The sequence below is a fragment of the Recurvomyces mirabilis genome (genome assembly GCF_035927965.1).
Source record: "Recurvomyces mirabilis strain CCFEE 5264 chromosome Unknown scaffold_49, whole genome shotgun sequence".
Classification (NCBI taxonomy): domain Eukaryota; kingdom Fungi; phylum Ascomycota; class Dothideomycetes; order Mycosphaerellales; family Teratosphaeriaceae; genus Recurvomyces; species Recurvomyces mirabilis.
Genome location: NW_027041983.1, coordinates 78,151 through 91,542, shown reverse-complemented (window position 1 = coordinate 91,542; position 13,392 = coordinate 78,151). Strand labels below are relative to the sequence as shown.

At 50.6% G+C, this 13,392-nt stretch overlaps 6 protein-coding genes across 6 annotated transcripts; 3 read left to right on the top strand and 3 right to left on the bottom strand.

Annotated features, from left to right (window-relative positions):
- Nucleotides 1-2,061: 2,061 nt before the first annotated feature.
- LTS14_010755 (uncharacterized protein) lies at nt 2,062-3,391 on the bottom strand (the record flags this gene model as incomplete). The annotated part of the gene is made up of 2 exons (XM_064843431.1): nt 2,062-3,038; nt 3,094-3,391. 2 exons carry the CDS (start codon nt 3,389-3,391, stop codon nt 2,062-2,064), a joined length of 1,275 nt encoding a protein of 424 aa, XP_064689015.1.
- Nucleotides 3,392-7,692: 4,301 nt separating this feature from the next.
- On the top strand, nt 7,693-9,192 carry LTS14_010754 (uncharacterized protein; the record flags this gene model as incomplete). Its single annotated transcript, XM_064843430.1, has 4 exons — nt 7,693-8,343; nt 8,402-8,418; nt 8,474-8,558; nt 8,611-9,192. The coding sequence occupies 4 exons, from the start codon at nt 7,693-7,695 to the stop codon at nt 9,190-9,192; spliced, it is 1,335 nt and encodes a 444-aa protein (XP_064689014.1).
- Nucleotides 9,193-10,092: 900 nt separating this feature from the next.
- LTS14_010753 (uncharacterized protein) lies at nt 10,093-10,853 on the top strand (the record flags this gene model as incomplete). Its single annotated transcript, XM_064843429.1, has 2 exons — nt 10,093-10,230; nt 10,308-10,853. 2 exons carry the CDS (start codon nt 10,093-10,095, stop codon nt 10,851-10,853), a joined length of 684 nt encoding a protein of 227 aa, XP_064689013.1.
- A 133-nt stretch (nt 10,854-10,986) lies between these two features.
- Nucleotides 10,987-11,461, bottom strand: LTS14_010752 (uncharacterized protein; the record flags this gene model as incomplete). The annotated part of the gene is made up of 2 exons (XM_064843428.1): nt 10,987-11,360; nt 11,431-11,461. 2 exons carry the CDS (start codon nt 11,459-11,461, stop codon nt 10,987-10,989), a joined length of 405 nt encoding a protein of 134 aa, XP_064689012.1.
- A 256-nt stretch (nt 11,462-11,717) lies between these two features.
- LTS14_010751 (uncharacterized protein) lies at nt 11,718-12,604 on the top strand (the record flags this gene model as incomplete). The annotated part of the gene is made up of 2 exons (XM_064843427.1): nt 11,718-12,171; nt 12,222-12,604. 2 exons carry the CDS (start codon nt 11,718-11,720, stop codon nt 12,602-12,604), a joined length of 837 nt encoding a protein of 278 aa, XP_064689011.1.
- Nucleotides 12,605-12,608: 4 nt separating this feature from the next.
- LTS14_010750 (uncharacterized protein) lies at nt 12,609-13,302 on the bottom strand (the record flags this gene model as incomplete). The annotated part of the gene is made up of 2 exons (XM_064843426.1): nt 12,609-13,125; nt 13,160-13,302. The coding sequence occupies 2 exons, from the start codon at nt 13,300-13,302 to the stop codon at nt 12,609-12,611; spliced, it is 660 nt and encodes a 219-aa protein (XP_064689010.1).
- Between the last annotated feature and the right edge of the window lie 90 nt (nt 13,303-13,392).

Below are 13,392 nucleotides of genomic sequence, written 5' to 3'. Positions count from 1 at the left end.
CCCTAACCCTAACCCTAACCCTCGCGCGTCCGACGACTACTAGCGTATATCTATACCCTAACTCTAGTACTAAAAAATACTATCTAGACGTACTAGAAGTAATACTAAATAGATAATTAAGTACTATAAGTAAGATATAGACTATTTTAGCGTATAGAACGGAGTATATAGGCGATTCTAGAAGTACGAATTCTACTAAATAGGATCCTACTAAAATCTAGACTATATAGCTTCGCGCCTTACTAGATTTAGGGAGGATCCTACTAATATTTAGTTGCCTCCTAGGCTTTATATTAGCTAGGTTAGGGCTAGAGCGCGCTAGACTAGACGTAGAGCGTAGAGTAGGGCTAAAACCTTAAGACCCTAATCTAACCCTAGATCTAGCTCCAAAATCTAGACTAAATATCTTAAAGGATTTTTAGATCCTACTAGCGTCTAGCGTCTATAGAGGCGCTAGAGTAGTAGGAGCGAGCGTCGTCCCTTCCCGAAAATCTTAAGGGATTTACGGCCTCGTCGGGCCGCCGTTAAAGCGTAGTAGGCTAGAAGGGCGAGGAGGGGTAGGCGAGGACCTACTATAGTAGAGGGACTAATAGTAGTAGTAGGGTCGCGAATCTAGTAGAAGGGCAAAGGCGTCTAGAGTACGGGCGCCGCGCGAGGGAGCCTTACGTAGGGGGGCTAATTAGCGCGCGCGCCTAAGAGCCTTACGTAGGGGGCTAGTTAGCGCGCGCCCCGGGCCCGGCCCCTACCTACTCTAAACGCTTTTCTACCTAGAGGTAAGCTAGAAAGTACGCTAGACTATATTAGGACCGATTACTATACGCTAGCGTAATAATAATCTTTTAAAGCTATAGGCTACTATAAGGATATAGGACTATAGATAGAGGATAATATTATAGATATAGAATCTAATTATTAGTAACGAGTTAGGAACTAAAGTCTAAGGCTAGAAGACTAACTCTAGAGCTAAATCTAGGATTACTTTATTACTAGGTAATTAAGTAATCTAAATTATAATTACTATAGGTAACTATAATTAGGTTATAATTACTATTAGTAATTACGACTATATATAAATCTCCTATATATATAGAATAGACGTCTTTTATATAGGTAGTTTATATTTAACCTAAGTTACTAACCTACTAAAAGGTTAAACCTTAGAGTAGTTACTTACCTAACCCGTCGCTTAGAACTTAATCGTTTAACGAGCTCTAACCCTCTTATACTATAGGTATATAATAATAATATATACTTAAAGCTATCTTCTACTTATCGAGTACGTAATAGAACTTCGTTATTTCTATATATAATATATAACTATTTAGTATATAAATAAAGCGCTAGATAGAATTATTAATATATTATAACTTATATATATTTTAAGAACTTTAGCGCTATTTTATAATACTAGAGATATACTAGACTTAACGTTCTAGTTCTAACGTTCTCTAGACTATATAGCCTCTATACTTTACTACTTTAGATAAGAATTTAATATTCTAAATATTATCTTCTAGGCTTTATATTAGTTAGATTTACGTTTTAGATAATCTTATATACTATAAGAGCTCTAAGCTAGTATATACTATAGTATATATATCTTTAGTCTCTAATATAGTAGAGAGGCTAGTAGTAGGCTATTAACAACTTTTTATCGATAGGTAGAAGAATACTTTTTCTACTCGATACTAGAACCTCTAACTCTAACGCCTTTATATATATATACGCGAAACCTTCTATAACTAGATCGATTTACTACCTATCCTAACCTATAAGCTACGATAGATACTATTCGCTTCGTATATATACGCGATTTCGAGAAAGCAATATAATATTATAGGTAGACCTAGGAAAACAGGCCTGCGTACGAAGTGTCTCGGTAGAGTGCTACAACAGGAGAGTAAGGAGACTGCACAATGATAACACACGGCGTACTAGTAACGTATGCTCTTGTTCTTGATCTTATATAGTAATATGTACGAGAGGCCACACAGTCTACACGCGCTGCAGGCGATGGAATGTTGCGGAACTTCTCTCTCAAGACTTTCGTCTTATGGCTGCTTAGGCCGCGGGAGACTTTGTATAACCAGGGAATTGCTTAAGCTGAGCTTCATCAATGCTTTGCAGCTGGGGGCAAGTAAGAGCGCCCGTGATCTGGTTGACAGCGTTGGTGAGGGTGGTGATAGATCCAAGAAGGACATCTGGCTTGACTTGCGCGGAGAACTGATAGGCGAAGCACGCAGCGTTGTTGCCCTGGAGGAAGGTCTGAGAGTTGTAGAGGCCGCCAGTGAGGTTGGCGACATCAACAGGTGTGAAAGTGTTGACCTTGCCGGTGTTGCCACCAACGCTGAGGAACTTGGGGTGCAACAACGCAGCGGCAGCCAGATCAGCAGCAAAGTAACCGTTGTCGTAGGGATACTCAATTGCACGCTTGTACCAGTTGTCTGGAATGCGCTCCATGCCCTGGTTGGCAACGTAGCTGCCGCTATTGCCAGTGATGCCAAACCAGTCCTTGATGACGTCGTAGGACAAATAGCCTGCCGGGTATTCAGCAGAGTGATTGGCCATGAACCGGTAGATGAATGTGTAGGCGGCGGGCTGGACAGCGACACCGGTGAAGGGACCGTTGAAAAAGTATGGGTTGTTGGCAATCTGGGTGTCGAAACGCTGAGAGCGGAAGGAGGTCAGGGACTCCATTGTGACGGAGCCTGGCGAGGCGTCGATGAGCTGCTGAAACTGGCTGGCGACAGTCTGGTAGTCGTTACCGGCCTGGTAAAGATCTGGACGTGTCGGTGATGCATCGGATTCATACTTGTTATGAGAGCCACTAATGCCGTTGCCTCCAGGCAAGAGACCGGCTTGAGCTGCAGTAGGTGTGCCGCCGATGGACCAGGCAAGCCCAGATCCGTCAACAGTGGCACCGAAGGCGGCCAGGAAGATGGCCAACCCCGAGCCCATGCCGACCACTGACTCAGTAGCATCGACAAATTGCGCGATGGTTGCATACCCGTCATGTGGCAGGAGATTGTGGTTGGCCACTGAGAATCCTGTTAGTTCGGCGCTCCGGTCATATAGTAGGTACGTGAAACTTACTAGCATTCAGACCGGGGCAAGGTCCTCGAAGGTCGTTTCCAGATGGCGCAACCCACTCGTGGCCGCTACCCTGGGATACGTCGACAAGTTGGGCCTTCTCGTTGAAGGTGTTTACGGGCTCAAAGACAGCAGTGGCAGCGCCGGCACCGGCCTGTCGTGCTTCGATCATCCGAGTAAGCTCCTCAGTCCGGGCCATAATTTTGGAATCCCGAGCGGCAGCCTCCATCATGGCAGCAGGAAATGCAGAGGCATAGGGCGCAAGAGCGCCGATGATGGCGAGGGATGCTGTTGACTTCATTGTGGCGGTACAATATGAGTGGCTATTCGTTTGGCAATGGATGAGAAAATCGTGAAGTCCGTTCTTGATGAGACCTCTCATACATATATGCCCCCCTTGGTTACATCGAATCATGGTCGTTCTCCTGTTGCCACACATCCGCCGGACACATACTTGATCAGCAGCGGGGTTACTCTGGTAGTTTGAGATATCCTGGGGTGTTACTTCGCTTGTCTGTGCACATCACCCAGAATTTGGTGTATCTAGGACGAATCTCGCAAGATTTCCTGCAGATCAGCTGTGTAGACTCGACACAAGCCACCATGTCAATTTTAGGTTCAACAAAAATCGTCAAAGTGCCTCGGCTCCTTGGTGAGACCTTCAGGTACGAGGATGTAGGTACCGGTAAGCTTGATTTGTAGTTTACTCGCGAGCCACTCACAGCTTCGTTGATGGGGCTGACTGCCATTTCAGGATACACAAGCGTCCCATTCAGATGACTTCCGTTCGTGCTGATTCCGGCTTGAGTAATTGGCAGCCTGCCCAGAGCCAATCAGAACGGCTTTGGGTATGAACTGGTCGTCGTGCGTCCATGTAGATCTCTTTGACGATTTTGCATGACGACAGGACATTCGTACCTACGTCGTTTTACACGGGCGCCACCTCTGTAAGGTTCTTGCTTTCTCCCAAAGCGCACACGGAGAACTCAGGCTTTTGCGTGCAGTCGAGCTTGTGTCGGCCCCAGATGGAGAAACAAATGTTACCACGCCCATACAAGGGCGTCAACTTTCGCGTAGACTGTAGTACCTCACCATCGCTTGATCTACAGTCCTGTATGCTCATGGCGCCGACAGTTCTGCGTCGAGCCCTGCCCGCAAGAGCAGAACAGCCACCGAGCTGCTGACTACCCTTGGCTCATCCTTGGTGACTTTCGTGAATATGCATGCGCCGTGTGATCAGCGAGCTGGCATTTCCTGGCTAGAGAATATACCACCTTTATTCCCACGTACACACCGCGTCCCAGTGTAGAAAAGGGCTTGACCCAGTGACGATTCAAGCTGAACTGATGATCACGCAAAGCGTCAGAACTTTCAGCTTCGCCTACCATGTCTCATACGACTCCATCCGCTAGGCACGATACTCCCGCATCCGAAGCTTTTCAACCCCATGGCGCGCGTCTGCCGAGGCGTTACTTGACTGCATGCCTCCTACCGCGAGACATTATTGTTCCGTCAGAGGCTACAAAGCTGTGCCAGTTTGGTAGGGAGCTGTGACGGTAGATCGCGTCAGCTAGATATTCAAGTACGTGGGAGATTGAGCACTAGGATAACAAGTTCCCTCATTCACACGTACTAGACCTGGAGAGTAGTCCTGAAGGTAGTATTGACAGTCTGGAGACATTCGTTAGCAGCACTCAGCGTTTGACCCACCCTCTCGGTGTGTATTCCAGCGTGGTGTGCATTTAAAATGCAGGGTAGAAGTCAATAATAACCCTCAAATCTGGCCGAGGTAAAAGTATACTCAAGCTTGGGTGGTATGACTCTATGCCATGGAGGGTGTACCTTTGAGCTGTAATGACAGATTACAAGTCGACGATCCTTGTTCGATACCCACTGCTTGCAAGGAGATCTGGACAGTGTGATAGCGTGGGGAAAGTAATCAATGATATCCTTGCCAAAGAGCGTGCATCCAGTGACCTAAGATTATGAGTGTCTCGTGTATCTGCTTGGTCATGTGCTAGCCATCGACTTGAGGGTAGAGCCACTCCAGCTGGATCGGCAGATGAAAACACAAACATGCGCAGAATCTCAAAGCTAGGGCCTGGAAACGGGCTGATACTTTGCTGTCAACTTCGGAAGGACAGGTGTAAACAATATTGTACTCATCTAAGATAATGCTTGTCGTGCTGGATGTTGGAGTCGTGCACACGTCCATTACGCAGAGTCGGTCAGCTTCGTGAGTCCTGCTACCGTGATGAGCATTCAGGTGCCGGCCGAATGGGAGTTTAGCGTCTTGCGCGCTGCGATACACGGTCTCGAAAGCGATGATATCAGAAACATTGGCGCTCTGACTGATGCCTCCAGTGTCTTGCGTGGCGTCCATAGCTGGTATCTCAAGAACTATACAGCCTGTCCAGTCGCTCGAGTCTCGAAAATTGGAGGAATTTGCAAGCCTGTCCGTATGTCATGAGAGAACAGCTCTCGAGGCTAATTACTGACCGGCGAAAGACTTATTGCTGCTTGCATCAGGCCTGAGTATGACTTTCTTTGCGAGTCACCTGCTAGGCACGTTCGGGCGTCTCGAGATAACTTGACGGTGTCAAATCTCCATGGAAAGCCTGAAGGGTCGAAAGATTCTCCATTGTTGGCGGTGTTGGCTGACATCGTTAAGGCAGTCGCCTAGTATCAATCTTGGTAAATATGCTGCACTTTGAATTACCTGTGGTCTAGGCTGATATAGGCGCTAGTCCACAGGACTCTTGCCTGCTCGGGGACCAGTGCTTGATGCAAGACTCGATAGTCGTGGCTTTGTCCGAAGCGCTAAATAGCTGGATGTAAGTGAAGTGAAGAGGCAGTATCGTCCGATGTGGCTGAGCCCTCGATCCGGACAAGCGCAAATCCTCACATCATCCCTTGCTCTCTTCTTTTCTCCCTCCACTCTCCGCCGTCGCTACTCTGTTCTATAAAACCGTAGGCCATCACAAGGGCACTGTGGACTCAGGTAATCCTAGAGCCCTGCCGTGAGGGTCTTCTATGCCATTCGAGAGGCCGACCTAGACCAAAGAGGATCACACAGGATGATGGCCCCACACCAACCAGAGGCGAAGCTCTAGAACGATCAAGACATGTCCTATCGGCATTTTGAGTGAAGACAAAGCTTCCCACGGCAAGACGCGGCTTCTCTGGTGTTGTTCTCGCTCATGTAGATAAAGTCCGGTTGCAACACCCACCCACAACATTGGGCCTTGCTTTCGCGACAGCACCTCCATTAGGTCCTCTCGTACGGCTTACTTAGGCACCCCTCGGAAGCTCTGCATATGGCACAACTTGTAGTCTAGGGATAAATACTGCGGATCTCCACACTTATCCGGCAGAAGCTGATCCTGAGAAACTGAACGAGAAGAGAGGATCTTGAGCCATCACTGCGAAGCTACAGCGCGGGTGTTCACAGTAGCTTGGATAGATGGAAACGGCATCGGTGTCATAGTCCGTACCATTCACCACCAGTGTGCCTTCTCAGCCATGATCACCCCAGCATAGGCGAGTAGGAACAGTGTCCCTGCTGCTAGCCCAGACAGACCGAAGAGCTCAACCACGAAGAGAACTGGAGCCCCAGGTCACATGCACACTACCTAGCCGCGGGGACCTTGACTGTGCTTGATACATCGAAGTGCCTCCAGCCCTGCTTCAGATAGTACTACGACTCGGACCTGTCATAGACATCGTGACATATATAGTAATTGCTTGCTGTACAATACTTGGTGGGGCGTGGTCGATGTTTGATTATTAGCAAGTTCAAGCTTCATAGCAAAAGTCGGCCCCTTATCATGGACTACTGCGACTTAGGAGCTAATGATTTTCTGGGCGCACTGCGCTGAAGGTCCGGCGCCCCGAGTGGTTGTGGTTCGTGCAGGAGTGTGCATACGGTTGGGTCATACACAATCGTTCTCTGTCTCTGACAACACGGTAGCGACTGAGGATATTTTTCGGAATCATGTCGGCATCATGGCTTGAAATCACGCAGAGCATCATACTTCAATCTACTCTATCATGCTGCCCACCTCACGCCATCCTTGCCAAAGATTGTCTCATTTTTCTAGAACATGCGAACGGCTTCGGCAACCCAATGCCGACTGCCCACCTTAATATAATCTTCCGTCATGACGTGCGCACGTTGGACGTGCATATGGTGTAAGCTCGTAAACCTACCGCGGCTAAATGCAAGCATACGCTTGAAGATGTTGCCAAGACAGCAAAGCCTCTCGTTATGCCGTCCAAGCAAATCAAGCATCAACTTGCATGCCGTGCCGAACACAGTCCCTAGAGAGCGGTATGCTGAAGTGGTATCGCAGGATGCACATCTTTGCGGGGCTTTCATGATTGAGCGGGGAAAAACATGGTAGGCTAGAGGCACATGGCATAGGCTGGGGCTATAGGCTAAACAGAGATTATGAGCAACAGTATTGGAGGATTGGACTGAAAGCCGCAGTCTGATGTCAAGCTCAGTGGTGAAAAGCGATATAAGGTAGGCGGTCTCTCTGTCATTCCCTCTATGCAGGGCTTTTTTTGGGTCTCCCACAAGACGACTCCCACTTCATCGCGATGTTGTCCACACTTTTCACTACCGCTCTGCTTACTGTGGCCGCTGAAGCTGCTCCATGGGGACCAGCAGGGTTAGGGCCACACCAAGGCTCTCCAAGCTGGGGCCCACCTAACCTTCCCGCTTGGGGCCCATCAGGCCCTCCCGGCGGATGGCACCACGGTCCTGCGCCAGCACCACCACCACCCTCCCCACCAGGCCCGGGCAAGCCCACAGTGTCGCCCACTGTACCACAGCCATGGAGCTACTTCGTGAACTCTACCATCTTCGCCCCAAACTTCGGGCTCTTCTACCCTCGCTACGCCGAACTCCAAGACGGAACCATCCTTGCCACTTCGTCCCTCTCAGGGCCCCAACCAGACTACTTCCCAATCTTCGAAAGCACGGACGGAGGTGCTAGCTGGACCTGGATCTCGAACCTAACAGATCAAGTCAACGGGCTCGGGTTCACCGCACAGCCTGCGCTCCATGAGCTTACCTTTGACCTTGGCTCGTACAAGAAGGGCACGATCCTAGGTGGAGGCAACTCGTGGGGCAATACCAGCACGAATATCGATCTCTATGCCAGTCTGGATAAGGGCAGATCGTGGGAGTTTGTGAGCCATGTTGCGAAGGGTGGGCCGCCCAATACTACCAATGGCGCGACGCCTGTGGTGAGTCAGGTCCTGATGTGGACACCGAGATCAGTATGCTAATGTGTGTGCCTTCTAGTGGGAACCCTACTTCCTGTAAGATGGCTCAGACGTGACTCCTCTTGAGCGATAACTTACTGACCATCGGCAGACCTTATGACGGCGAGGTTATTGCTTTCTACTCCGACCAGCGTGACCCACTGCATGGGCAAAAACTAGCGCATCAGGTGACGACAGTACGGACTCACATCTTGTGCTGTAGCGAACACTAGCTGACACTACTCACAGGACCTCAAGACCTGGGGCCCAGTGGTCAACGACGTTGCATACGACAATTACCTCGCACGGCCAGGCATGACAATCGTAGCCTACATCGAGCCAATCGACCAGTGGATGCTCGTCCACGAAAACCCAGTTGTCCTCACGAACGGCAGTGTCCAATACAGCCACGGTGTCCAGTATCCGGTCTTCTACAAGCTCGCAAAGGATCCACGCGATTTTGGCGCATCGCCAGATATGCCACTCCTTGTCAATGGCACCACCGCACCAAGCTCTTCTCCATACGTCGTGTGGACGCCGGAACCAAAGGGCTCCAAGTATGGCACCATCTTCGTGTCCGACAACGACCATCGCTCAGTCTTCTCGAACCAGCAGGGCGGTGCAATAGACGCCTGGGAAGAGCACGGAACGCCGGCCGGGGCTGTCTACAGCCGAGCCATTGAGATTTTCGCCAGCAGACAGGATCATCTCTTGATCTACGGTGGTGATACTTTCAATGGGATCATGGATGGTGAGGATCTGCCATTTTCGGCAACAGTGCTGAATGTGGAGAGAGTCTTGTCGAAGGCGCCGGAGGATTACTCGCTATAAGCGCGATGAGTTGGCCGGTAGCATATCGATTAGGTGGAGAGCTGTTAGCAAAAAGCGGAAAGAACAATTATGTTCCTGTAGAACTCTAATTCGAAACGCTCCTCACCACGTGTTGCGTCACCATCGAAGGGCATGAGGCAGACGCTCAGTCAGGGAGTAGTGACCCATGCATGAATGACCACTCTTCCGTTGATGGAAGGGTGAGTGAGTGGTGGAGAGTAGTGTGGAATGGAATGTTGATGGAGTATATGCCTCAGGCACAGGACTGAACGCTTGACATTACGCCGCTCACTTGTACATCTCCATCGTCTGAGTAGCTCGATCAACACCATCAGTATATCAGTTTCCTTCATCAAAATCGCACTTTCTTTGGAGAGTGCTAGACGGCGACGACGTTTCCATCTATCAGTACCGTGTGGCTGTTCTACCGTCGCCCCTCATCAGGGCAACGAGTTGGGCGTGTGGGCGAGGCTGCGGCGGGCATCAAGACGGCATTATCGCGGCCGCTTGAGACGACGCTCTCGTGTCTGCAGCACAGTGTGATTCGCGAGAGGCATAGTCAGACCAGGCGATCCGATGATAGGTTACACGGCATCAGGCTGGTGAGCGACGGCAGCCTTATCCTGGGTGGCGTATTGACGAAGGTGCCCGGCGCGATGGGGCTAGCGGTAAGATATCGTTTTTGGCTAGTAGAGGATGGACACGGCACGTAGCCATGCACGCGTCAGGCTCGCGCGGTGAGCGTCGCATATATGGTTGGACCAATGCTCGCCCGACAAGGTCTGAAAGGCCGAAATCAAACAGGTCGTTGCTGTACTTTCGATCCCATCAGCCTGCGTTCAGAAGCTCTAAGCCTTCTGCTTCACGTCTCGAGTCATCGCGAACAGGTCGACGACAAACATGGCCAGCATTGTAATCATCATCCCAGCAGGTTCAACCATCTTCATAGAAGACCAATTCGGGGGTCTCACGGCAACGCCGACTTTTGTGCCAAAGTTCGCTGGCACCAATGGACCCTACACCTTCACCACAGACGGGGTAGAGCTATATCTTCCCTATACACCAACGCCGTCAGCCACGATCACCTTGCAAGCTTTGGTATCGGCGTTGAACAGTCCATCGGCGCTGCGAGCCTAGCTAGTACGACCCCAACTTCCACAGCCTCAATCACGAGTGTGCTGCTCTACTACGGGCAAAGTGTTGGCAATTTCGCCACCCCAGTCTTCAACATTCCCTCGCCGACCCTGACCACCTTTGCATCAGGCATGACACTTTTCGTCCCGGTCACGACATCACTGGTCAACACAATCAGTGCTCAAAGTCTGTTCGATGCGCTTTCATCATATGACCTCACGACTTCAGCACAAATCGCTGGCACGGTCAGCTCGAGTGGCAGAGCACTACCGACGGGAAGTGGCAACCGGCCAAGTTTTTGGGTAGCTAGTGCTCATAGCCATCAGATTTTGGTTGGAGGAGTGATCGGAGGCGTATTCGGTGGACTTGTTGTGGGTCTGGCGCTCGGCATCTTGATTGCATGGTACTGGTTCGTGAGACGAGGTTCGGTGGCGAAGACTGCATCGACCCGGTCCCTGGACAGAGCGTGGCTCTCAACGAACTCGTCCATCGAGCATGAGATGCAGCTCATCACTACTACAAAATAGTGTGCATTCGTCATCATGACAGCGAATACGGCTACATAGTGGCAGTATGCGGCGGATGGCGCTTGGTCAAATCCACTGAGAACATACTCACCCACTTTTGCCTAGTGGGGCTTTCTCGGACTTTCGTTGGTTGCTACCTAGCAGACGATGTTACTGCATCCGCGAACTCCACCTTCAGACTGTCATGGCGTGAGCTAAGGATACCCTGCTTGCCTTCAATCTGAAATCTAAGATCGGCTGGTCCAAGCATGACGACGAAGAAGAAGTCGGCTTGCCAGTACTTCTTGCCGATCTTCCACATTTGACGATTCTTGAGCTTCATGTCATTTCCTGTCAGCTTGTACTCGACTGTCACGACATGCTTGCATCCTGGATCTGTTGACGAAACGGGCAGCTTCTCGACTGGCAGACTAGACATCACGATCTGTGCACGACGTGGTTGTTGGCCTTCTGCTTCTGTGATGGTGGCTCCGTACGGACGGCGTACTCCTTTTGCAGCCTCGATCTCTTGCTCACGGAGTATGAACCAGCTGGCAATCGTCAGCTACGGTAGTAGATGGGCTGTCAGGCAACTTACTCGATGACATGCTCAGCCCATAAGCGACCATCGTGAGCATCTGGCACGACCGCTAGACCGCGCTGTTTGGTCTCGTCATAGAGCTCGCGGACAATGGTGCCATAACATCCCCGTCTCCCGCTACAAGTGCAACTAGCTCTAGCAGTCGACAACCAGTCGTGGGAAAAGTGGTCGGAGGTACTGTGAGCGGTATAGTCGTGGGACTTCTGCTTGGGATGTTAGTCGCCTGGTGTAGCCTTAGACGGCGATCCCAGAAGAACAGGAATTTGAGTCGCAACGACGATCCGATGTCTCCGACCGTGTTTCCACTGGTACCCTACAAAAACGGAAAACAACACGCAGTCGTTGGAACCTCCGATCTTTCGACCTGGCATAAACATCTGCCAAACGAGCGAGGAGTCGACAGCATCATTCATGCATTCAAAGCCATTTTCAACCATGTCGGCGTTCACATTCACGGCTACTATCGGAACACACCAGAGGTAGCTTCTGGCCCTGATCTGGCTGCTCTGGCAGAGCTCTTGACAACGTCGACGGCAGGAGCAACGGTCTTACAAGTGCAGGAAAGTGGGCAGATGCTCGAGGGTGTCTTGAACAGGTGGACCGTCGGCAGGATATCGTTACGCTCCGAGGTTGACCAGTCCTTGCTTCCCAAAGAATTCACGGGCATCCCAAAGCATACTCATTGGGACATGGAGACTCACGAGGAGAGACTTATGCTGGGCGTCGAATCCAGGAAAGGTGGGTGCACCCAGCACGGAATGAGTCTCTGCAATCGCTAACGAATCTAGGCTTTCCGCAAGCACTGTCACAGTGGCGTGTTCTAACTGGCTTCCTGTACGGCAATCCCGCCGATCAGCAGAATTTCAGAAGTGTCAGGGATGCCAACATCCAGCAGGCCGTCAAGCTATTCGCAAAAGCATATTCGCCCTGGAAGTTACTAGGCAAGAACCATGCCGATCGAGATTCCAGTCTGCGAAGTATCCTCGTCGAGGCGAGCGCAGCAGGAAGCCAGCTGTTCACACAGCTGACTACATTCGCATTCGAGTGGCAGAGCCATGGCAAAGACACAGTCATTAGCCCCGCACTGGTAATGCGTATGGACGAGAACGGAGAGCCGATCAGACGTTCGAACACATTGATCGAAGCGAGGTGTGCGAGGACGAGGTCTTGAACAATTAATGGTTGGGAATGGACGGCATCAAGTGATCCTTTTGCGCCATATCGAAGTCAGTCTCCGTTGGTACCAGGGTCAGGTATGAGAAGAGTAGACCAAGTCCATCTCGACCAGGACCGGTGCGTTGCATGGAGCTGGGGGTCAGATACTGGTCGTAGAATGATTCGGCGAGAAGGTAACGAGGTAAAGGCTTGATGTATATCTTGCTTGATGCCCGGACCAGTTGTAGGGTAGCATCTGGGACAGGCACTCGCTCTCTGCCCAAAACATTTTGAATCGTGATGGAACGTGGTGGATAGGGCCGTCCGACTAGCCAGAGGTGGTCGAAAACTTCATCGATACCTTGGACCGACAGCTCCTGCTCAAGGAACACGTCCCAGTCTTCGTGTGGTGGTCGCAACGTGTTTTCATTATCCCGGAAGCTCGTGGGCAGGTCCTTGCTTTCAACGGCGTGCGGTGGTGAGGATTTCGTGCGGGGATAGCTCGGCGTCATCTTGGACTTCGTGATGAACGGAGTACTGGACATGTTGTCTCGTCATCCGCTAGATATACCGTAAGATCAACACAGGACTCCTCTTCCCCTCTTGAACCACGACCATTCCTCGTGTCCAGCCTTGTGCGACTTGGCATACTCCATCATAGCTCCGCGCACCCCGTCTGGGTTTTGCCGACCTGGACGCCACCTTTTCCTGCATTGTAGGTCCGTGTGTCAGCCTCGCGCGGCATCTTAACTATGGCTTTGCAAAAGGATGGCAACCTCCAACGTATGCACCCACATTAAGCAC